The sequence below is a fragment of the Ovis aries genome, chromosome 14, assembly GCF_016772045.2.
Source record: "Ovis aries strain OAR_USU_Benz2616 breed Rambouillet chromosome 14, ARS-UI_Ramb_v3.0, whole genome shotgun sequence".
Taxonomy (NCBI): domain Eukaryota; kingdom Metazoa; phylum Chordata; class Mammalia; order Artiodactyla; family Bovidae; genus Ovis; species Ovis aries.
Window position 1 is genome coordinate 53,565,212 of NC_056067.1, and position 23,905 is coordinate 53,589,116.

General features: G+C 49.0%; 1 protein-coding gene across 3 annotated transcripts in view; it reads right to left on the bottom strand.

Annotated features, from left to right (window-relative positions):
• Positions 1-547: 547 nt before the first annotated feature.
• Positions 548-23,905, bottom strand: part of PRKD2 (protein kinase D2) — a 31,410-nt gene continuing 8,052 nt past the window's right edge. For all 3 annotated transcript variants that reach the window (XM_042232217.2, XM_004015331.6, XM_042232218.2), the window contains 15 exons: positions 21,130-21,284; positions 20,803-21,025; positions 19,466-19,543; positions 19,237-19,390; positions 18,188-18,305; positions 17,832-17,909; positions 16,091-16,349; positions 14,326-14,378; positions 14,117-14,189; positions 13,356-13,462; positions 12,337-12,498; positions 8,403-8,501; positions 4,175-4,442; positions 1,336-1,421; positions 548-1,002 (listed from right to left, as the gene is read on the bottom strand). In XM_042232217.2, the coding sequence (XP_042088151.1) occupies positions 790-1,002; positions 1,336-1,421; positions 4,175-4,442; positions 8,403-8,501; positions 12,337-12,498; positions 13,356-13,462; positions 14,117-14,189; positions 14,326-14,378; positions 16,091-16,349; positions 17,832-17,909; positions 18,188-18,305; positions 19,237-19,390; positions 19,466-19,543; positions 20,803-21,025; positions 21,130-21,284 (2,126 nt within the window). In that variant the 3' untranslated portion in view covers positions 548-789. The remainder of the gene's footprint in view (positions 1,003-1,335; positions 1,422-4,174; positions 4,443-8,402; positions 8,502-12,336; positions 12,499-13,355; positions 13,463-14,116; positions 14,190-14,325; positions 14,379-16,090; positions 16,350-17,831; positions 17,910-18,187; positions 18,306-19,236; positions 19,391-19,465; positions 19,544-20,802; positions 21,026-21,129; positions 21,285-23,905) is intronic.

Below are 23,905 nucleotides of genomic sequence, written 5' to 3' on the forward strand. Positions count from 1 at the left end.
CCCATTCCAGCCCTCCCCACTCTGGGTCCTCACTAGCCAGGAACAAGCCTGTCTCCCCCACTGGATGGTGAAGCCCCTGAAGGTAGGACCTGGGCTGGCTCGGTCACCACCGTGTCCCCAGCATCACCCCGCACAGTGTGACAAATGGATGAGCCAGCGAATGAGAGAAGTCATCACATCAACTTATAAGAAAATACCAACCACTGTGTATCGACTTTCTACCATAGACCAGATGTGCAGTTAGTAGCAATAACACCAAATTATAAAATTAAACCATTAAGCCATGAGATTACTTGAGTTTTTGAGTTTTTCTAAATCCTTCACCCCTCCGATCCGATTCCTTCTATCTCTCTTCCATTAATCTTCCCTCTCCTCTTTATGCTCTTTCATATCGTTTCCCTTTCTAGTCTTCCCTCCTGGCAGTGCTCCCTCCGTATATTTTTTTATCCGTTAGTTCTCCTTCCAAAACTCCTCTCCCTTCAGTGCCCCTCCCTCCATCCCTCCTCCATCCCATCTTTTTTCCAGACTCAATAATACGAGAGTGCGGTGTGGCCAAAGACCAAGGCCATAGGGCCAGAGATGAGTCCATTTTAATTGTTGGGGAATTAACTTTGGAAATAACCCCGGCCCCTGCCCCCGCCCCCGCCATGCCCCTCCCCCGGGGGCGTGTCCAACTTGGGCAGGAAACTGCTTTCCTTAGAACAGTTCATCACTGGTAAGGTGTGAAGCGCCACTCTCCGAGCACGCAAGGACAGCATCACGAGGCAGCCAGAGCGGGAGCCCGAGACCTCAGAGGACACTGATGCGCTCGGCCAGCCCCTGCATCTCGTGGTCCGGGGGTGGGAGGGTCCCACCGAGCACCCTGTCGGCTGGCAGCCCCGGCCCGGGGAGTGGGTGCTCTGCCACAAACTGCTCCCAGCGCGTATCGTCACTCTCGTGCGTGATGTACCGCTCGCCCATCTTCCCTTCCAGTTCCCGGAGGTCCAGCCACGTCTGGTACTCCTGCGCCGGGGAGAACAGAGATTAGTTTCGGTACTGCTCCAAGGGCAGCCAATAGTTGACAGAGCATCACCCGCATGGGATCTGCCCTGCAAGTGAGAAGCCGGATACCAAGGACCGTGAAGCCACACCCTTCACAACCTACCTAGCCAATTAGCTCCATCTCCTTCTACAGCCCAGCCAGTGGGAGGCTCAGCCACATTCCCAGTCCACGGGAAATGTACCTACAACTTAAACTACCTTTGTATCCAATAAGAGATGTGGTTCCACGCCTTCCTCTATCCCAACGAATGATTCAGCCCCTCCCATTGGCTCTCAGCCCCGCCCCTGAGTCACCTGTAACCAGGGGTGGCTGAGAGACTTGTCCACGCTGTAGCGCTTGCGCATCTTCACCTGCAGCAGGTTGTTGATGAGGTCGATGGCTGCGCCGGAAGGAGAGAGACAGCTGAAATCCTGCAGGGTGAGGGGCCGCCCTCCTTCAACAGGCACCCCACCCTACTCACCTGCCATGGGGGCCTTCCTTCAGTGCAGTAAGCCTCACCTGCACAAATCACTCTCCCACCTATTTCCTCATTAAACTACACATTTATCCCCATCCCTCACGTTGGATCCTACATCTCCTCACCAAGTCTCATACCATAGGAATGTTTCCCCATTCTTATGCCACCTTCATAGGTTTCGTCAAACACAAGTATGTACAGGTACATCTATACTATACTTCACTTAGTATTTTTCTTTAAGCCAATTCATTTACCCAAGATTGCTGGGATGTGGACAAAGCAAGTTGGTTAAAAACAATATATTGTGTATAGCATGCTGCCACTGTGTAAAAGGAGAAATAAGAGAATGTATGTACCCATATCTGCTTGCATAGACTTGTAATAGACACTGCCTTTGGGAAGGATGTCAAAAGAATAAGAGAGAATTTTCATTTTAGACCTTTTTGTACATAGAGAAACTCTGAACCATGTACATAACCCTTGGAAAATAGGTGGAATTTGGTTTTAAATCAATTCACTTTTTCAACTCACTTTTTAAGGTGAAAATATACAAATATTATATATTTATATATGTAATTGTATAAATAGGTACTTTATATAAAATATAGGATGCATAATTATATAAAATGGAAACTTTCCATCACCCTTGTCAATAGAAATCCTAAGATCACTTGCCAGGTCCACAAAAATAAAATGAAAAGAAAACAATGTTATGAGATGCTAATCAGGCACCAGTTTCCTGCAGAAGACCCAGAGTTGGAGGCCCACTCTCTATGAAAACGATTAGCGAGTGTCAGGCATTCAAGACAAGCTAGCACTTGTCCAAGGCTCCCTGTTTGATCATGAGCCTTGAAAGACAAGGCCCCACTATGTAAATTCCTCTGAGTATAGGCCTTGTTCTCACAGGCTCCCTTGCACACACCCATCCACACTCAAATTCACTCGCATACACTGGAGGACGCACTTTGACTGAGGGACTCTGGATTAGGTCCCAAAAGACAACCCCTTATACTGCTCCAGGACTCAAGTCAATCCACCGCCTCACTGCTCAGTGCTCGTCTTGCTTGGGCCACCAACACCTTTTCCTGCACTGAGTAACCCCCTTTGCCTGCTCCATGAGGTCACATCCTCTATGCCCCTCCCCCTCCTCTTCCCAGACCACTGGGCAACCTTCGTTCATGATCCCTTCTCTCCAACTGACTCCAGTATTCCCAGAACCTAGGACAGTCAGTACTAGGCACAAAGTAGACACTCAACACATACTTGTTGAAGAAACTCCTATGGATGAGCTTGGTTGTTTTTTTCTCTGCACCTTGTGTCTTTTGGAATCTCAGTTCCCCGATCAGGGATTGAACCCTGGCCATGGAAGTGAAAGCACTCAATCTTAATGACTAGACCACCAGGGAACTCCCAAATGCTTGTCTTTTTAACTAATGTCCCTCCCACACTTCTGTCTTCCTGAGCTTCTGATTTCAGAACCTGCCCTTTGTTCTAACTCATTTAAGGCATCTTCACACACCCCAGTATCTTAGCCTCGCCCTTGGCTCACCCTCACACCTGGCTTTGCCCCAAAGCTGGGGGCCCTCAGGAGTTAAATTTCCCAGACCCGTCTCCAAGCCGGCAGGAGCATGACAAAGACCATCACCACCACCAGGCCACAATGCCAAAGCCCCTATATGCAGAGATCCCAATGTCCAACTCTGTCCTGTCCCCTAGCCCCGACCCCCATAGCCCCATGCTTCTCCCGACCTCCACCTGCTCCCAGATTCCAGGCCTGACTTTGGTTTCAGGATCAGTCCTTCCCTTAGAAGTCTGCAGAAACCCTCCATGGCCCTGCCCCTCCTGAGTGAAAGTGTTAGTCACTCAGTCATGTCTGACTCTTTGTAACCCCATGGACTGTAGCCCATCCGCCAGGATCCTCGGTCCTTGGGATTTCCCAGGACAGAATACTGGAGTGGGTTGCCATTCCCTTCTCCAGGGGAATCTTCCCAATCCAGGGATTGAAGCCAAGTCTTCCACATTGGAGGCAGATTCTTTACTACCTAAGCCACCAGGGAAGCCCCCCTGCCCCTTCTCTAGCTAAGCCCCTAAATCAGCTCCCTCCATCACTGGATCTAATCCCAGGGCCCAGGCCCATCTTCATCCCAGTCAAGGCCCCAGTACCCGGCAAATTAGCCAAGCCCTTGTTCCTCAACCCTGGCCCCCTGGCCACTGCTTCTGCGGGGTTAATCCTTTTGGGGTCATAACCCCAAAGACTTCAGGCTCCAGCCAATACCTTGGGAAGACCTGTTCTTTCAATCCTGGCCATCCCAGCCCTTTCACTTTCTCGGGTCTAGTCCTTCTCCTGGTCTCGCCCTAGACAAGCCAAGTATTAATAGCCTCCAAGGTGGCAAGTGTCTTAGTGTTTCCAGGGCACTTCCTTTCCAACTCGCATAACCTAGTCTAGGCCTGAGGCCTCAAACCCTAGTTTCACACACGTGCTGAGTCCCTCCCCCAAAGTTCCAGGTCTCAGTGCCTCCCTTAAACAGAGTCTTCCGGGTGCTGTCGCCCCTTCATTAGGCTCCACCCTCACGACCACTGGCCTTCTCAGGGCGGCCTCGCCCATTATCCCCACCACGCCCCCACCGCGGGGCCCCGCCCCTCGCTTAAATCCAGGAGTCAAGCTAGCTGCGCACCTCCCGCCGAGATGCAGCTCCAAGGGCAGGCCGGGTACATGAATGCAGCATTCTGGATCTGGTCTTTGATGTCCTCGTCCTCGTTGAAGGGGAACGTGCCGCTGAGGCTGACGTACATGATCACGCCCACCGACCACATGTCCAGCGAGCGGTTGTAGCCCTGGTTGAGCAGCACCTCGGGCGCCAGGTAGGCCGGCGTGCCCACCACCGAGCGCCGGAACGACTTCTCGCCGATGATGCGCGCGAAGCCGAAGTCGCACAGCTTCACCTGCAGAGGCGAGGGGTAGAGGGTCTCAGGGCGTATGGAGGTCATACCTCCCGCCTCTGCGCAAGTGTACCGCCACTACGGTATTCCAGACAAAATCGGACGCTGGTTTGAATCCAGGCTCCTCTGCTCACTAGCTAGCTGGGTGACCCTGGGCAGGGGGCTTCCTCTGTCTGGGCCTCCGTTTATTCATCTGTACGAGGAGGAAGATCGTACCAGCGCCTATCTCAAAGGGCTGTCGTGAGGATTACATGCGTTTCATCCATCTAAAGCTCACAGGACAATAAATGCGCGACCTGCAGTGAGGCTCCATAAAGGCTCCCTGCTGCCATCCCTCTGTCACGTCGGACAGGTCTCAGCCTTCTTCTGCCTCTGTCTCTCTCTTGTACCACGGCGATGCTAACAGTCCCTACCTTAAAGGGTAGCTGTGTGAATTGAAAGAGTAAATATATGGGAAAATGATAGGAGCAGCGGCGGGCATAGAGAGAGCGTCGGGGATCGCAGCTGAGGGACAGTAGTTCTCGAAGCCCCGTTTTTGTCATCCGGGTTAAGAATGTTAACAGCAGCTGCCGATCAGGCTTCCCTGGGGATTAAAGGGCACCCAGCATGTAAACAGCTAAGCACGGCATCCATTGTAATAGGTGTGAACCTACCTTGCCCTTGTTGGAGGCAGTCTAGGGTCATGGATAGGCTTCAGAGCCAGCAAGTCTGGGTTCAAAGTCCTGTCTGCTGCCTACCAGTCCATAGGCAGCTGCCACCTCTATTCGTATACTGTCCCTCCCCTACTCAAAACCCTTCTCTGGATCACTATTGCCCCCAAGCCTCTATTGCCTTCAAAAACAGCCACACCCCAACCCCTGACCCAGATCTCAATGTGACAGCCTTTTCCTAGGATCCTTTGCCTTTTAACAGACCTTATAATCTTTTACTTTTCTAAGAGCCACCCTTTTCTACCTATCTTATGATGGAATATTAAATGGCCATAAAAAGAAGTACTGACACATGCTGTAACATAAATGGACCTTGAAAACATTAAGGGAAAGAAGCCAGTCACCAAGGATGACATACTATTATTGTATCTTCCATATATGTACACATGAAATACACAATATGGAATATACAATAATATAATATGTCATCCTTGGTGACTGGCTTCTTTTCCTTAATTGTTTTCAAGGTTCATTTATGTTACAGCATGCGTCAGTCCTTTACTTCTTTTTATGGCCGTGTATAACGGGCTTCCCTGGTGGTTCAGATGGTAAAGAATCTGCCTGCAGTGCAGGAAACCCAGTTCAATCTCTGGGTCAGGAAGATCCCCTGGAGGAGGGCATAGCAACGCACTCCAGTATTCTTGCCTGGAGAATCCCAGGGACAGAGGAGCCTGGCGGGCTATAGCCCATGGGGTTGCAAAGAGTTGGACACAACTGAAGCTACTCAGCACACACACACACACACACACACACACACACACACACATATAGAGAAGTGTTTGTTTATTCCATTTACATAAAATGCTTGAACAGACAAATCCACATAAAGTAGATTAGTTGTTGTGGTTGGGAGGATGGTGCAATTGGAGGATGTTGGCTAGAAGTATGAGGTTTCTTTTGTGGTTATGAAAATGTTCCAAAATTGATCATGGTGATGGTTGCACAACTCTGAATACCCTAAAAGCCACTAAATTGTATACTTTAAAGTGGTAAATTGTATAGTATGCACATTATATCTCAATAAAACTGTTTTTTTTTTTTAAACTATACCACAGGGCCTTTGCACAGGCTGCTCCCATTGACTAGAACACTTGTCCCCTCCCCACAAAAAACCTACTCTTTCTTCAGATAAAATTTCTCTGACCTTCCACTGGGCTATACAGTTTGAGCTCATAGAACTGTGTCACAGAACTCATCACAGATATAATTATATTCTTGTGACAATTTGACCAATATTTCATCTTCCCTCTTTGAGCTTTGCTGTCCAGTATGGTGGCCACATGTGGCTGCAGAGCACCTGAATGTGGCAAGGGCAACTGAGAAACTATTTTTTATTTAATTTTAATTAATTTATATTTTAAAGGGGGGGTCCTAGATTTTTTTATTGGATAGTTTTTAAATAAGCTTGGAACAACTTGGGTGTGTCAACCTACTTTCCCAACTGTTAACTTTCTGAGATCTAAGTGCAAAATCAAGTATTTCTCATAGAAATTTATTACCCAAATTGAGATTTACTTTAAGTGTAAAATACACACCAGATTTGGAAGACTTAGTAGGAAAAGAAAGACTATTTCACTAATAATGTTTATGTGGTTGATTACATGTTGAAATGTTAATATTTAGATATATTAGAATAAAGTATATTAGCAAAATTAATTTCACCAGTTTCTCTTCAGTTTTTAAAATTTGGCTTACTAGAAAATGTAAAATTATAGATGGGGTTCACATTATATTTATTTTTTAATTAATTTATATTTATTTATAAATTAAATAAAATTTAATTTATATGGGATCTCTGATTGTGACCTGTGAACTATTAGTTGCATCAGGTGGGATCTAGTTTCCTGACCAGGGATCAAATCCCGGCCCCCTGCATTGGGAGCACAGAGTCTGAGCCACTGAACCACCAGGGAAGTAAGTCCCAGTACATTATATTTCCAGTGGATATTACTGCTCTAAGTTAGGGTTTCTCATACCCTGCACTACTGACATTACGGAAGGATAATCTTGTATTTTGGTGCTATCCTGTGCACTGTCAGATGCTTAGCAATCCCTCCATGCCAGTAGTAACGCTCCCCCTCAAACAGCTTGTGACAACCAAAAACATCTCCAGTGTTGTCAAATATCCCCTGGGGTGCAAAATCAGCCCCAGCTGTAAACCAGTGGGCATGGAGATGGGGATGTCTCTACTTACTACAGTTCCTAATACTCCAGCATGCAGCTTGGCACATAGTAGGCACACAATAATTTTTAGTTGATAACCAAAATGAACTTTTAAAATGAAATGAAATAATCACAAAAGAGAAATAAGGAAGCAAAAACTTCACAGGGATGTGGAAGGGCTAAATGAGAAGCTGTAGCTAAAGGCCCTTAACCACAGTGGGCACCCAATCAACTGTAGCTGTTATAATCATCACCCTTGCTCAATCTGGCTTTGCTCCAAGGGGATTCTCATCTAACCAGTCAGAGGCTCATCAAAATTGTTTTCCTGGGACCGCCCTGGTGGACCAGTGGCTAAGAGGCTACGTTCCCAATGCAGGCGGCCTGGGTTTGATCCTTGGTCAGAGAACTGGATCCCACATGCTGCAACTAAAAAAGATCTCACATATGGAAGGGAAGATTAAAGATCCCACATGTGGCAACTAATAAATATTAAAAACAAACAAAGAAGAACACCAAAAAACTGTTTTCCTAAGAGACCCATAGAATAAATTACCAGTCGCTCCCCTCCAATATCTGTTCTCTGCTTCTCCCCTTAATAAAAATTCTGTATTTTTAATGAGCCACACGGCTGCTCAGAATGAAAACTACATTTCCCAGCATCCTTTGAAGCTCCACGTGATCAAGTCCTGGCCAATAGAATGTGAGGCGTGCCCCGTGCATGTTCGTAATATTACCTTCGGGAAGGAAAGGGGTGCATTCATTTCTTCTACCCCATTTCTTTCCTCCCCCACATTATCCTTTTACATTTGAGAGGAGGGGCAGCAGCGGCACAACATGGACCACGAAGACCAGGCAACGCCATAGAGAGGCCAGAACAAGACAGCAGGAGCTGTGGTCCCAACACCATTGCACTGCTTTTTCACCCTCAAAATGATTATGCTGGTCCCTCCATGAGTGAGAAGCAAGCCTCTGTCTCACTAAAGCCATTATCTTGGGTCTCTGTGGCTGATTAATTATCTTGATTAACACAGTCCCCACCCACCGTTAGTGTTAGATGGACTTCCCCAAATAAGGAGGGGACATTTCTGACCTGAGGAAATGGGTCGGCTGATGACAGCAACACGTTTTCTGGTTTCAAGTCACAGTGGACGATATTCTTGAAGTGAAGGTGTCTCAAAGCCACCAGAATCTGAGGGGAGGAGATGGCACCAGTAAAATAGTTAGAAAAGTCCCTGCTGTGAGATTCTGCCTTCAGCAGCCAGCCCTCCAAACCCCATCCATGCCATCACCACCCCCGCCCCCCGGCCAACTCCACTCGCCCCCCCCTCCCCCGCCCCAGACCAGGAAGGCATTGGAGCACCAAAGAAGAAGCTCAGAACCCCAGAACCATTTCAGTCAAAGATAGAAGCTGGACATATAATTCTAGGGAGACTGAACTGGAGCAGGGGTTTGGGGAAGATCCTGACATCCTGACATGCAGATCCTGCTAAAAAAGAGCTATGAATAATGCAGCGGTTTCAAGGAGGTGCTATTGTGTGATTCAATTTTAAAAAAAATATTTTTCACGGATTAAAACCCTGAAATACTAAACAATTACAAACAATACTAATATGACATAAATCAAACATAACACCCTTAAGAGGCGGGGTGTTATGTGGGTGTTAGGTCGGTCTGACAGCCAGCCTTATCAAGGTAGCAAACCTGGCTCCACACTTACTAGCCTGATGCCTACAGCAAGTCACTTTACCTCTCTGGGTCTCAGTGTTCTCACCTGTAAAATGGGGGTAATAATAGAACCCATCCTCATGGGTTGCTGTGAGCTTTAAGTGAGCTGAGTGAGGTATATAAAATGCTTAGGGCAGTGTCTGGCACACAGCAAGCACTCCATGTGAGCTATTATTGTTGTTGTTTTGGTTATTATTCTTGTGATGGCCTGTTAGTGGACACCTTCCTGTGAGTGTTTCAAATAAAACTCTTCCTGCTGTAGCTGTTAATTTAAGAATATTCTATGATGGGAAGGTGAGCTGACTTAAACAAACAAACAAACAAAAAACTGTTGGTCTTCCCTAGTGGCTTAGTGGTAAAGAATCTATATGATAATGCAGGAGACATGGATTAACTCTCTGATCTGGGAAGATCCCACATGCTGCAGAGCAACTAAGCCCGTGATTCCCAACTATTGAACCCGGTCTCTAGAGCCCAGGAGCTGCAACTATTGACGCCCTTGAACCCAAGAGCCTGCGCTCCACAAAAAGGGAAGCCACTGCAATGAGAAGGCCACCCGCTACAACTAGAGTAGCCACTGCTCGCCACAACTAGAGAAAAGCCCAGGTTGCAAGGAAGAGCCACACAGCCAAAAATAAATAAATGAAAAAAAAAAAAAAAGACTGTTACCATTTCTAACTACTTGTCTATGGAAGCCATGATGTTCCCTGATTCTATATAACTCAAACAAAATGTCAAATTGTCAAAAGTGTGACAGAAGCATGAAGCTGTAATTTATATCTTAGAATGGAAATATTTGGACTTTTTCCTTGTTTTCAGTATGGAAATGCTATTTGAAAGCTACTGCTGAGGTCCAAGTTCCTCACTCTACAGACAGAGAGCCTGGAGGTCCAAAGCTATATATGGACATCCTCTCCTACAGAGCTTCAGTGTACTGATTTTCCCAACCCCTAGTAAATATGGTGAACAAAGAGGGTAGATGGGAAACTGGACAGACCCAGGTTCAAACCTTGGCCAGACTGCTACCTGGCAGTGTGACCTTATACCTGTATGACCTTGGGCGAGACCTAGGAAATCCCTCAACCTCAGTTTCCTCATCTGTAAAATGGAGATTATAGTAATACCTACCTCAAAGATGGTTGTGAAGTTTATAAGTTCATGAGGTATAGGGCCTAGCCTAGGACTTGGGGTGGGGCAGGCAAGAGGCAAAAAGCAAAAATCTGCAGAGAGAGAGAGAGAGAGAGCACAGACAAAAAGAGAGAACAAGATGAAAGACCAGAATGAAAGAGAAACGGCCTCAGTTGCTGAAGGCAGGCAGTTTTCTCTCCCCACCTGAAGTCCAGATGGGCCTCCCTCAGTGAGTTTCTATCTCCACCCCACAAGCCAGACTGACAAAGGCAGACAGCTTGGGAGAGCAAGGGTGCTGGGCCTGGAGAAAGGAAGCCAGCACAGACTTTTCAACTAACAGAGAACATGTCCCAGAATCAAGTATGGGGCCAGCCAGGTGGGAAGATCTTTCCAAGAAGGCTGTGAAACCCCCAAAATGAAAGTAAACACCACAAACAAAATGAAGAGGAAAAGAAATACTGGGATAAAAGATGGAAACAACACAAGCAACAAAGATCCAGGGTCCTTCATACACAAAGAGCTCTTTACAATTCAATAAGAATACAACTGAAAAAAATGGCCAAAGAGCACATAAAGCACAGGTCAATAAACGTGTGAAAATATGCTCAACCTCACTTGTAATTTTTAAACCACCAAGTGAAGCCATATGAAGTATTATTTTTCCACCTTTAAGACTAGCGATTGTATCAGGAATGTCCTGGCAGTCCAGTGGCTAGGACTCAGCACTTTCACTGCTGTGGCCCACGTTCAACCCCTGGTCGGGAACTAAAATCCCTCAAGCCATGTGGCTTGGGGGGAAATAAAAGGACTGGTGAATATATTATCCAGAGTAAGGACTGAGAAAATAGACACCCTCAAGCTCTGTTGGTGAGAATAAAGATTGAAAGAGGTTTTAGAGAATAACTGGGCAACACCTTTCAAAAAAATTTTAAGCACATTTCCTTAGGCTCGGGAGTCTACTGTTTGAAACATGTTCTATTGAAATCCTCCCACCAGAGCCTGTCAATGTTTGTAGACAAATGTTCACAGGCTGTTGTTTGCAGGAGTGGGATAGTGAAACCAACTACATGCTCAGCAACTGGAGAATTTAGTGATATTGTCATGGGATACAATTAAGAAAAAGAGACAGTTCTGCTAACTACATACTGAAATAGAACGGTCTTTCAGAAGCACTATTAAAGTAAAGAAAGTAAGAAGCAGAACAACAGTGTTATATGTGATGTGAAATCAATTTAAATGTATGTATGTACACACACAGACAAATAACACAAATCAGTTTGACTTTTGGAGAAGGGAATGGCAACCCACTCCAGTATTCTTGCCTGGAGAATTCCATGGACAGGGGAGCCTGGCGGGCTACAGTCCATGGGGTTGCAAAGAGTCAGACATGACTGAGCGACTAAGACACTGTTTGACTTTACTCAGTAACAGCATGCCTCCATGTTTAAATGCCACCAGCTGTGTGACCCTGGGTGAGTTACTTAAAGTCTCTGAGCCACAGTAAAATGGGAGTAGTAATAACCACTACCACATGGGTTGCTAGGAAGATTACATGAACTAAAACAGTGGCTGGCATACAGTAAGGGCTCAATAAAGATTAGTGACCACATTGTTTATCATTCTCATTATCAGCACCCCCATCTCAGCCCTACCCACTCTGGGTGATCACTGTGCAGACCCAGGGCTATCGAGGTCACTGCTGTGTCCTCACACTGCCCAACATGGGGCCAGACAGTGTTTGTGTTTGCTGAACCATTTAATAAATGAATGAATGAGCTCCCCAGAGAAAGGCTTCTCTCTCCTTCCCTTTTTCTTCGTGAAGTCAGGCCCAGCGAGCCTGACTCATTATATAAAATAATAAAAGAAAAAAAATTGTAGTTATTTTCTATAATATTATTATAACCGCTCTATTATTTTCAACTTATTATGTATCTGTAGTTATTACTCTATTACTGTTATTCTACTGTTCTATCATATTATAATTTTTAAAGTATCATTCTAATACTTTTTCTGATCATTATTACTACATTTTCTCTTATCTGCGATTATGATTCTCACCCAATGTCTGCCTGCCCTTCAGGGCACACAGCACAGGTGCGTCTTGCAGGAGAGGTGGGGAGCCAGGCTGGGGAGGCGGGCGGTGGGTGGGGCGGTGGGCGGGGCGTGCGCACCTGGGTGATGAGGAACTTGGTGAGGCGCTCAGGCAGCCGGCCCTTCTCGCTGGAGAGGATCATCTCCAGCATGTCCCCGTGCAGCTTCTCCATCACCACGAACACCTTCTCCGGGGTCTCGAACATACATTCCAGATTGACAATCCCTGGGTGCCGCAGGCTCTGGGGTGGGTGAGGTGGGGTGGGGAGGAGGGGTGGGGGTTAGGATCCAGGTCGCCCATGAGCTTGGGACCCCAGAGGACAAGCCACAGGAGCGGGTGGACAACAAATAAGAGGATATCCCTGGAGGGCCGTTCCCCCCGGGGGTGGCAGTGGGGGAGGGGAAAGGGTGTCCAGAGCCCCAGAGAGGACCACCCCTCCCACACCACCAGGTGTCCAGAAGGATCTTTATATCATGAAATTGTGGTGAAGGCCCAAGGTTGAGGGAGCAAGAGGGAAGGGAGCCTGAAGAAATGGGAAGAAGCTTTGCACATCTGTATCTTTTAAATCCCCGCCCTCCTGGCTCTTCCCCAACCCTTGCCTAGCTGAACCCCATCTGTTCACGCAGGTCCCCACCCAGCCTCCTCCCAGGGCCCTAGGCACCAGCCCCACAAACCTTCCGCCTCCCCTCCAATAGCAGCCAGTGGGATCTTTCTAAATTCACACATCTGACTCTGTCTCCCTCTTTGCTCAAAATCTTTCCATGGCTCCCTAGTACTCTCAGGAGAAAGCCCATAGGCTGGGACCCCACCCTGTTCCCTAGCCTCACTGCCTACCACCACCTTGCTTCACATAAACCACCTAGTAACCCTGAACCCCTTCAAGTTCCTCGAAGACTTTGTGTTCCCTCTCAACTCTAGACCTTTGCCCAGGCTGGTCCCTCTGCTCAGAATACGTGCGCCACCCCTTCAGTCTCAACATGCATACCGCCTCCTCTAGGAAGCCTGCCCTGACCACCCCCAGACTGGAGAAAGTGGGAAGGGAAAGTCCTTGCAGGGTAGGGATGGGGGCAGAGCGGGAACACAGACTCCAGGGCTCACCTGCAGAATGGCCACTTCGTTCCGGAGCTGGCTCTCCTGCTTGGTGGGGAAACGCAGTTTGTCGATGACCTTTACTGCCACATCCCGGCCTGTTTTCCGGTGCTTCCCTGGACAGAGGGTAGGGGAGGCGGGGGATGAGAGGAGCAAGACCTTCCAGTCCTGGCAAGAGGAAGACCCCACTAGAGACACACAGCTAGAGTTGGGCAGAAGTGGATGAAAGGCCACCAAGGGGCCTCTGAGGGGCCCCCAGGAGTGATGTCAAGGGTGGGGGCCCCTAGGAATAAGGGTAGAATGAAGGAAGGTAAAGTCAGAGCTCTGAGGCGCTGTAACAGAAGAAACTAGATTTGTAACCAATCAGAATCCAGCATCTAGCTCTGTGGCCAATCAGGGCAGAGTTTACCTTCCCTATTAATAACGGGAGAAAGTCACTGGCCTTTCCGAGTGAGAAAACATGAGCCTGCAACCATCTGCCCCCAGGATCCAGCTTTCCTAATCAACTAGAAAAGGAGATGAGCATGTGGCCAATCAGAAGGGGAGGTCTGAGGACTTCCCTGGTGGTCCAGTGGCTAAGACTCTGAGCTCCCAGTGCAGGGGCCCGGGTTCAATTCCTGGTCAGGGAACTAGATCCCACATGCCACAGTGAAGATCGAAGATCCTGTGTGCCATAACCCAGGGAAGCCAAATAAATAAATAATTTTTTAAATCTGGGGCCCAGAAACCCCCAAGACGCCTTTCTAGGTCGGCTCTTGAAACATCCTTACCGCCGTAGACCACCCCAAACTGGCCGGAGCCGAGGACCTCATCTGGGAAGATCTGGTAGACAGTGGCGATGTCCTGCAGGGTGGGGGTAGGGAGAGTCAGAGGAGCACATGAGATGGCGGGTGGTCAAGGAAGCTGGGAGGGTGGGAGAGCTGGGAAGTGGTTTGGGGGCGGGGGACGGGCACATCCTTGGGTGTGGGTGGGGTCTTACCACATTCTCTTGAATCTGGCTGTTGGACACAGAGATGCTCAGAGAAGCCTGTCCTGGGGAGAGGGGGAAGGTGGACTTGAGGAGACCCCAGGCTCAAGATCACCCATAACTCCACCCTCTGGGGCCAGTAGTTAGACTAGACTCATTCACTAAGAACCTCAGTTTTCTCATCCCGGAGAACAGGAATAAGAAAAGGACCCCCCTCCTAGGGCCAGTGAGAGGAGGAAATGAGAGGAGCTCAAAATATGTTGTCATGAAGCAGTTCACCGAGCATTTCATTCTGTGACCTCAGCACCAAGGGAGGCGTGATGATCCCATTTTACTGAGGAGGAAACTGGGGCTCAGTAGGAAACTGACTCAGGCTTCTTCTCCTGAATTTGCACCACCTCCAACCCAACCAGGGCCAGACATTTCCAAAGTCCTGACCCTTCTGCCATTTGAACATGTGTCCCCTCCCTGAGGCATATTCAGTCCTTGCCCCTTAGCCTCCTGCCTGGTCTCCCTGTCCTGTCTCCATCTCTCCTATTCCCCCTCCATAGGGGAGCCAGAGGGATCTTGCCAAAGCATAAGCCTAACTCTGTCCTTCCCCTGTGCAAAACCCTGCCATGGGGACTTCTCTGGTGGTCCAGTAGCTAAGACTCCACACTCCCAATGCAGCGGGCTGGGTTCAATCCCTGGTCAGGGAACTAGATCCCACAGGCTGCAACTAAGAGTTCCCATGCCCCAGCTAAAGCTCTTGTGTGCTGCAACTAAGACCTGGCACAGTCAAATAAATAAATATTTTTTTAATCAAAAAAAATTCTGCTATGGCTCCCCAGTGTCCTGAGGGGGAAGGCCAAGTCCCTTAAATAGCCTAACGGGAAGTGTCTGGTCCCTCTGCCTTCAAAGTCCCTTTGACTTCATCCTCTCCCTTGCTGTTGTGTGTTCCTGACACTCAGGCTTCCTCGCCAGGCCTCCCATACATCACAGTCTCTCCTATCTCCAGTCCTTGGCACTTGCTCTTCCCTCTGCCAGGAATGCTCTTCCCCTCACTCTGGACTTGGTTAAATCCTCCTCGTCTCCCAGTCTCAGCTCACATGTCACCCTGGGACCACACCGGATTCCTCTGGCACATGTTCTACATCCTACTTGTCATTCTCCCAGGAAGATCTGATGAACATCTGTCAGTTACCCTGGACTATGAGCTCCATAACATAGTAAACCAGGACTCTGATCATCCTTTGCCTCCGCCTGAAATGATTTCCTTTCCATTTCCTTTCTCTTTGTTTCACCCCTCCTCGACTTCCAGGTCTTAGCCTGGATGTTGCCTCCTCCAGGAAGCCCTCCTGGACACTCAGCCTGGGTTAGTCACCCCACTCTGAGCTCCCACAGCCCTCTTGCTCCCCTGTCGCAACCCTGCCTACTGTGAGTCATCAGTGTCTGGGGACAAGTCTGCCTTCCTTCTGGGACTGAGTCCCAGAAAAGCAGGTCCTAGGCTGTTTTGGTCACAGCTGGGCCCACAGCACTGTCTGGCACAGGCCAGGCACAAAGGAGCATTAATTAAAAAGTCTGAACTCACAACCTGAAGGAGTCTTTACTCGCCCCGGGACAAGACTCAGAAAGGGGAAGTGACATGCGAGGTCTGGGACTTAATGATTTAGACTGATTTCTGCTGAGACCAGAAGCCACATTCTCCACTCTGCCACTCCCTAGCTCTTCCCTTCTCCAGAGCCCCACCTAAGCCCTCCGAGACCCCCCTTCCCAGGGACCTGGAGTGGGGACTTACTGTGGGGTGTGTGGCCTGGGGCGCTGGGTGCATCCTGGAGGATGACAGGCATCAGGGCCTGGCGGATTGCTGTTTCCCAGCCCCGGGCAGTCTCGGCCCCCTGCCCACTAGGCCCTCCTGGGGCCCCACCAGGGGTTTCTCCCACAAAGTAGGTGGCATTGGCAGTGACAATCTCAAAGCAGTGTGGGTTGGTGCCTGGTGGCACGAGGCTGAAGTTCTGGGCTGGCTCCACAGTGAGGATTTCGGACAGTGGAATTTCCTGGCAGGACAGAGAGAGTATGCGTGAGGGCTCCAGGCAGACCCTGGCGCTCTCTACTTACTCAGATGAGCACACAGAATCCAGGTTTGGTGGCGAAGAGCCTGGTTTGCATGGAGTGGTCAAGAAAGGCCTCCTGGCGGAATTTACATTGAAGCAGAGATCAGAAAGTAAGAAGAGGCCAGCTGGTGGAGGAATGTTGGGGCGAAAGCATGTGAAAAGGTCCTGAGGCAGAAAAGGCTTGTGTTCAAGGGACATGCCATATCCCCATTACATGGATGGTGCCTGGCACAAAGTAAGTATGCCGGGTTTGATGAATAAAAAAGGGAGATCAGGCTAGGGCCAGCTCTGCAGGGCCTAATGGGCCACAGGCAGGAGCCTGGGCTTTGTCTCCAGGGCCCTGAGGAACCATGGAAGGGTTTAGTGCAAGGCAGGGAGCATTTCTCTCTAGCTGTGTATGGAAGGTGAATGAGAGAGGATGGGACAGAGGAGACAAGGAGGGAGGCAGAGAAGGAGAGAAGGTGGAGGGTCTATGGAGAGGAAGAATATGCTTTGGCAAGTGTTAAAAGACAAAAGAAGGGAGGAAGAAAAGAAGGAAAGAATGAGAAAGAGAAACTTATGAAACCAATAAAGGCAGGAGCCAGGACTTTACTGGGGGTCCAGTGGTTAGGACTCCGAGCTCCCAATGCAGAGGGCACAGGTTCGATCCCTGGTCAGGGATGATCCCACATGCCGCATGGCCAAACCAAACAAACCAGGAGATGGAGATGTTGCAACGGGGATGGTGTTTTAGATAACATGGCTTGAGGAAGACGGGAAGGATGAGAAGAAAGCAGCCATGGGACGGGTTAGGAGGATGCTCCAGAGCAGGTAAACAGTGAGGTGTCTGGGTTTTATTCCAAGGGCAGTGGGAGCCACCGGGAGGTTGTAATGGCTTTAAAGGACTCCTCTGACTGCTCTGTGGAAAAAGACAGTGAGGGCGAGGGCAGAAGCAAGGACCGGGGAGGAGACTCGCTGGAACCCGGGACTGGCATGGGAGGCACTGATGAATAAATACAAAGAAAGAATTCAATAAATTAACTATAAAGTAATAATGATAACACACTTGAAATTACTGGGAGTTTAATGGAGCTTAACATACGCCTGGTCCTAAACTAATTGCTCCACGAAGATATCTCTTTGAATTCCGGCACAGCCCTGAGGCAAGGACTATTCTTGGACGCCCTTTACAGGTGAGAGGCGCAGGGTGCAGAGAGGTGGAGTAACTTGCCTGCATCCCCCAGCTGAAACATGATGGAGCCAAAAACCAAACTGAGGGCACGGCGTCCACGTGGGAGACACTTGCTGATGGGAATGGAGCATGCAAGCAGGGGGTGGGCAGAGGGTGTGATTCGCAGGCATTTGGCTGAAGCAACTGAGAGAGGAAGGGAGAATACAGCGGACAAAGAGGAGAGCGCTGGGGGACCTGGGAGCCAGAAGGCCCACCTTGTAGTATCTGTTGGTCGTGTTGTTCTGGAAGAGCGTGATGCACTTGCAGTCCAGGCGCCAATAATGCCGCTTCCTCTGTCGGGAGAGGCGCTTGAGAGGGTGAGGTCATCCGCCCCCCCATACTACGGCTACTCTGACTCGAACCCCAGCCAAATTCTAGCCCCGCCTCACCCCTGACCTTGCCTTAGTCCCGCCCCCAAATCCCGCCCCGCCCCCAAACCCCTAGAGCCACCCACTTCTAGCTCTGCCTCCAGCATGACTCCACCCATTCCAAGCCCCAACCAGCCACGCCCCCTCAAACCCCACCTCCTCCAACTCCAGCCCCACCTACCTGGCTCCCCGCCCCTACTCACCAGTGTATCCCTGTTGCTGTAATGAACCACCCAGCCTTCTCGAAGCGTCGTGCTGGATTTCCGCGTTGTGTGTCGCACTGACTGCACCACCCTCATTAGGGGGATGTACCCCAGGGAGCTGAGAGTCGGAGAGAGAAGGAGTTACAAGCAGAAAATAACCACAGTGCCTGGGGCTACAGCAGGGGGAGGGGTGGGGAAGTGGGAGTCAATCTCTGGGTAGCTGGGGCCATTTCGCCAGCACTTTTTTGCCTGTGTTTCCAGATTTACCATAAAGAGGAAGGCGACTCTTGAGAGACCCACATTAAGAGGCTGGTTTCCAAAGTCAGGCTACCTGGCAAGTACTAATCTCTTCGTGCCTCAGTTTCTCCACCCAAAGGGGTTGTTGTGAGAAGTGAAGCCCTTCTTAGGAGCTTAACAGAGTGTTTGGCACATCGTGGGCCCCCAGTAAGCGGTAATTAGTTCTGAACCCACTGATCGTGGAGCCAGTTGTGTGACACGGAGCAAGCGGCTCAGCCTCTGTGCCGCTGTGCACATCATGCTATTGTTACAGTGCGGAAATGAAGGCAGAGAAAAATTAAGTGACTGTGCAACTCCAGAGCCAACAATCTCTTGATCCCTGTGTGAGAACCTGGACTGGACTGACTGTGGCCACATCTCTTTGCCTCTCTGAGACTCAATTTCCTCATCTGTGAAATAGGCTGCCTCTCCCAATAGCCCTCTCTTCTTAAGTGCTTCAAGGTCCAGCTCTGATAGCCTATCACTCTGTTAATGATAGGAAAGACCTGGGAGAAAGGGATTCTGAGGTTCCAGGCAGCCAGAGCCGGTGGCACTAGGAGGAAACTCGGGGTGACCACTGTGATCTGAATACCCCACCCCCTCCCTGGTTTCACGTCCCATCCTTTTCCCCTCATTCTCCCTGCGTCCACCACACGAGGTTGCTTGCTACTCCTGCAACAGGTCTCAGGAAACCGGGAAATAGAAAAGTACAGGGTGAAGTCAACCCACGGTAGGGATGGGGAAGGGCCTTCGCTGGATGGGGCCCTGGGTACCTCTCAGATTTGCCCCCCTCGCCTTCCTCCTCCTCGCTGGCATGGAGAGCATTTTCCGAGTGGGAGCCAGGGATGAAACCAGAGTCATCTGGCTCATCCGTGAGGGAGCTCTTGTCAGCCTCGCTGAAATCAGTGGCCTCCTCCATGGGCACATCTGGGGGGACAGGGAAATCAGAGGGGCCTCCACCCAGTCTTGTCGCCCTTTCACTCAGCACCCCTAGCTTCTTACCTCCATTGATGAGTGCCTCCCCCAGACAGTCGTTAGGGACACGGGTGGCGCAGCGTTTGTGACAGTTGAACTTGCAATCTGGTGGTAGGAGGACAAGAAATGTGGAGATGAGTGGGAGGGGGAGAGGAGAGGTCACCTGTAAGGGTTGACCCTTGACCCCTAGCCCCCAGGCTCAAAGAGTCTGTTCTCGCTTTGTGGAGCAGGAAAGCTAACTGATCCTACTCTGGTCATCCTGCCTTTGAGACAAAGTCCTCAACTATGGAGTGGCTCAATTAAATGGAAGAGGGCCAGATGAAGTGTTCATAGCTTTACAGTCCTAGGACTCAAGGAGTCTAAATTTGGTGATACACTTCTATGATTCTAGACTTCTAACCCTCTAGAATCTAAGAGTGTCAAAATTCTTAGGATTCTGTACACCCATTAACCTAGAACTTAATGTTTCTATGGTTCTTTAGCTCCAAACACCTAAGGTTCTAGAATTTGCTTGTTCTGATGAATCCTAGAATTGGATGGCTCTAACTTTTTACGGGTCTAGACTTCTGGTATTCCAGAATTTGGTCATTCAAAGTTCTGGGATCCTAGATTTCTAGGATGCCTCCAAGGCTATATGGTTCTAAACTTCTCAAACTCAAATGTGTTGTTTCTAGGTTTCTATGATTCTCGCTTCCTATGGTTTTAAAGTTGTAACATTCTGAGCATCTTTTCTTTTTGCTTTAAAAATCCCATGTATTTGGAAATTAAATGCCCACTTTTAAATGATGGGTGTATCTAAGAAACCATAACAAGGATATAGAAAATATTTGTCATAGAATAGATATGAAAAGAGAATTTACCAGAATTTGTTGCATGCAGCTGTAGTTGGCTCAATGCAATTAAATATACTGGGGAGTCTTGAATAAGGTATGAAAACAATGGACATCTGAGAATCTATAATTTGAGAGTTTTAATATTTTTGAGTCTAAGGTTCTGTGATTCATTCTGTTGAACCCTGTGATCCAGAAGTCTTGAAACATGTTTCTACAATTCTCTGATTTGAGAATTCTCAAGTTCTACAGTTTTAGAATTCCATGCTGAGAGTCATATGAATCTAGATTTCACAGGTGCTAGGATTACAAGTTTCTAAGGACTGAGGTTCTAGGATTCCAGAATTCCAAAGGTTCTAGAACACCAGGATTCAGGGCACTCCCCTCTGAGACCCTGCGCTTCTTAAGAACAGGCCAGAGGTTCTTGTTTCCAGCCACAAGCCCAGCTGAGATCCTAAGCCTCTTAGAGTGTGTGTGTGGGTGGGGGTGGATTCTGACTCTGTCCCCACCTCCACCCCGGGGGCCCTTGCTGACCTTTGCACTGCAGGCCCTGGCGAAAGAGGCCCTTGAGGAGTTTCTTGCAAGCCTGACAGACGGTGGGCCGTGTGTAGCTGTGGATGAGGAAGGTGTGTGGCACCTTGACCTTGGACAGCAGCATCTTATCCAGCTCGATGGGGCGACCGGTGTAGGACGAGGCCGAAGATGAAGAGGAGGACGAGGGAGGGCGGCGAGGGATGAGCTCGGTGGTACTACGGCTCTATCAGACGTCAAGAGTGGAGGGGACACTCTAGTGAGCCGTCCCCACACCGGAGCCCCCTCACCTTCCAGCCACTCACCCTCTCCATTCCCCCAGCCGCTCACCAGCTCATCAGGCATGCTGAGCAGGGACTCAGAGGTGCCCAGGCGCACCGAGTGGCTGCTGGCCAGAGATGTGGACGACAGGCGTCGCTTGCGTGCCCCGCTGCAGTTGTTGGGGATGCTGAAGGCGCAGCGCTTGTGGTAATTCAGTCCGCAGCCTGTGGAGGGCGCCAGACGGTCAGATTCATAGCCTCTACCGGGTCCGGGCTCTAAAGCTCCGCTCACCCCCTCCTCCTCCTTTTCTGAAGCTCTGGAATAGAGCAGATCCCTTGAGATACCTCTTCCTAGTGTAATTAACTTCAACGGAAAACTACAAAACCCAATTCAGGCAGAACTGCTAAGGGCTGAGAGACTGCAGGAATAAAGGTCTGGGGAATTCCCTGGCAGTCCTGTGGTTAGGACTCTGCGTTTTCGCAGTTGAGGATGCCGTGCAATCCCTGGTTGGGAAAATAAGCTCCAAGATGCGTAGGGCAGCCAGAAAAGAGAGAAAGAAAGGTTTGGGCCACCACCCTGGGCAGGTGAGGTGTTGGCTGAGGGCGAGGGAAACATGGACCAGGCAGTGGAGAAGGAAGACAAGGAAGCCAAAGCCACGTGGCTAGTTGCAGCCCCGAGGACTTCACAGTTATGACTATTTCTTCCTTACTTTGTTATGAATACATGCGGATACCAAATATTTTCTTCTTCCCTCTTCTACCCCGTTATCCTATAACATATTAATAATAACTAGCTTTATATCATGGGCTTTCCTGGTAGCTCAGACGGTAAAGCGTCTGCCTACAATGCGGGATACCTGGGTTCGATCCCTGGGTGGGAAAGATCCCCTGGAGAAGGCAATGGCAACCCACTCCAGTATTCTTGCCTGGAAAATCCCATGGACGGAGGAGCCTGGTAGGCTACAGTCCATAGGGTCGCAAAGAGTTGGACACGACTAAGCGACTTCACCTCACTTATATCATGATAGTAAGTTGTTGTTCAGTTGCTAAGTCGTGTCTGACTCTTTTGCCACCCCATGGACTGTAGCCTACCAGGCTCCTCTGTACCTGGGATTTTCCAAGGCAAGAATTCTGGAGTGGGTTGTCATTTCCTTCTCCAGGGGATCTACCCGACCCAGGGATTGAACCCTCGTCTCCTTCATTGGCAGGCGGATTCTTTGCCACTGAGAAAACTGGAGAGTCCCAATATCTAAGTTACAGGATATCAAAGGAGAAAAGGGACTGTCACATGAGGGCATTGCCTTCTGGAGAAAGAGCACATTTTCAGTCCCACTCTGGATGGTTGTATCATATCAGGTGGAAGTGTGACTTTGTTCTTTCTTTTCTATTTTTAATCCTTGACCATGATAGAGTCAGGCTCAGCTTGTCATTTCCTACTGGACTTCCTGAATGCTTCTCCATACATCTCTGATAATTCCAGATGACTCCAGGACTGCCCTCTGGAGCAAAGAATCTTCCTTCAGGGACTCCCTTGCCTAAGACTCCATGCTTTCCAATGCAAGGGGCCTGGGTTTGATTCCTGGTCAGGGAAATAGATACCACATGCTCCAACTAACAGCTGGAATGCTGCAACTAAAATCCAGCGCAGCCAAACAGATAAAGAAATACTAAAAAAAAAAAAAAAAAAAAAGGAAAGAAAATGTTCCTCCATCCTTTGGAAACTTCTTTTGAAACATCTCATGAAACCTGTCTTCTGGCAGCCTGCCTGCTACAGACTTTCCTGCTCAGCAATTCCTCCTCCTAGACAGTCTCGAATGCAAAGTGTCACAACTGCAAATGCAAGCCTCAGGACCGCTGTTGGCACTGCTAGGAGTTCCAGGATGGCAAATCGCACACAGGAACCATGTCTCAATTTGTCTTTAATCACTCACATGCTTCACAGAATTTCAGAAACTCATCTTTGACTCCTAGCACGAATACCGAAGTGGAGTCAATCTCCTGTAGGAAGGTTGTCACTAGCATTAAGGACAGACATTTGGGCCTCTTTTGGAACCATGTGTACTTGGACCATCATCTGTGATGCCAGGCCAATGAAGTCCACTTGGAGAATGGCCATTAGAACTTAATGACACCAGGAACACACCGTGATGAAGGTTATGCAAACCAAGACATCAAGAGTCGGATACGATGTGTGGACGATGGCAATATTGATAGCAGCTTTGAATGCACTAAATTGGCTTTTGTGGGCCTAATACAGCTATTATCTCTAGAGCCCTTAAATAATGCCACAAGTGTATTTAATTATGCTTTGCTTTTTGTTGTTGTTTTTTGGCCATGCGGCATGCAGGATCTTATTTCCCCAACCAGGGGTCGAATCTGTGTCCCCTGCAGTGGAAGAGTGGAGTCTTAACCACTGGCCCACCAGGGAAGTCCTCCACAAGCATATTTAGGGCTGCCATTGCTGCTCAGTAGCTTCAGTCATGTGCAACTCTTTGCAACCCCATAGACTGTAGCCTGGGCTTCCCTGGTGGCTTAGTGGTAAACAATCTGCCTGCAATGCAGGAGCCGCAGGAGACATGGGTTTGATTCCTGAGTCAGGAAGATCCCTTGGAGGAGGGCATGGCAACCCACTTCAGTATTCTTGCCTGGAGAATCCCATGGATAGAGGAGCCTGGCGGGCTACGGTCCATGGGGTTGCAGAGTCGGACATGACTGAAGCGACTTAGCATTCATGCAAGTATTTGGCGATGTGATTCAAGTCCACAATCAGCTGACTTTAAGGGAGGGAAATCATCCTAGTTAATCTGGGTGGGCCTGTTTCAGTCAGTTGAAAGGTTTAAAGAGCA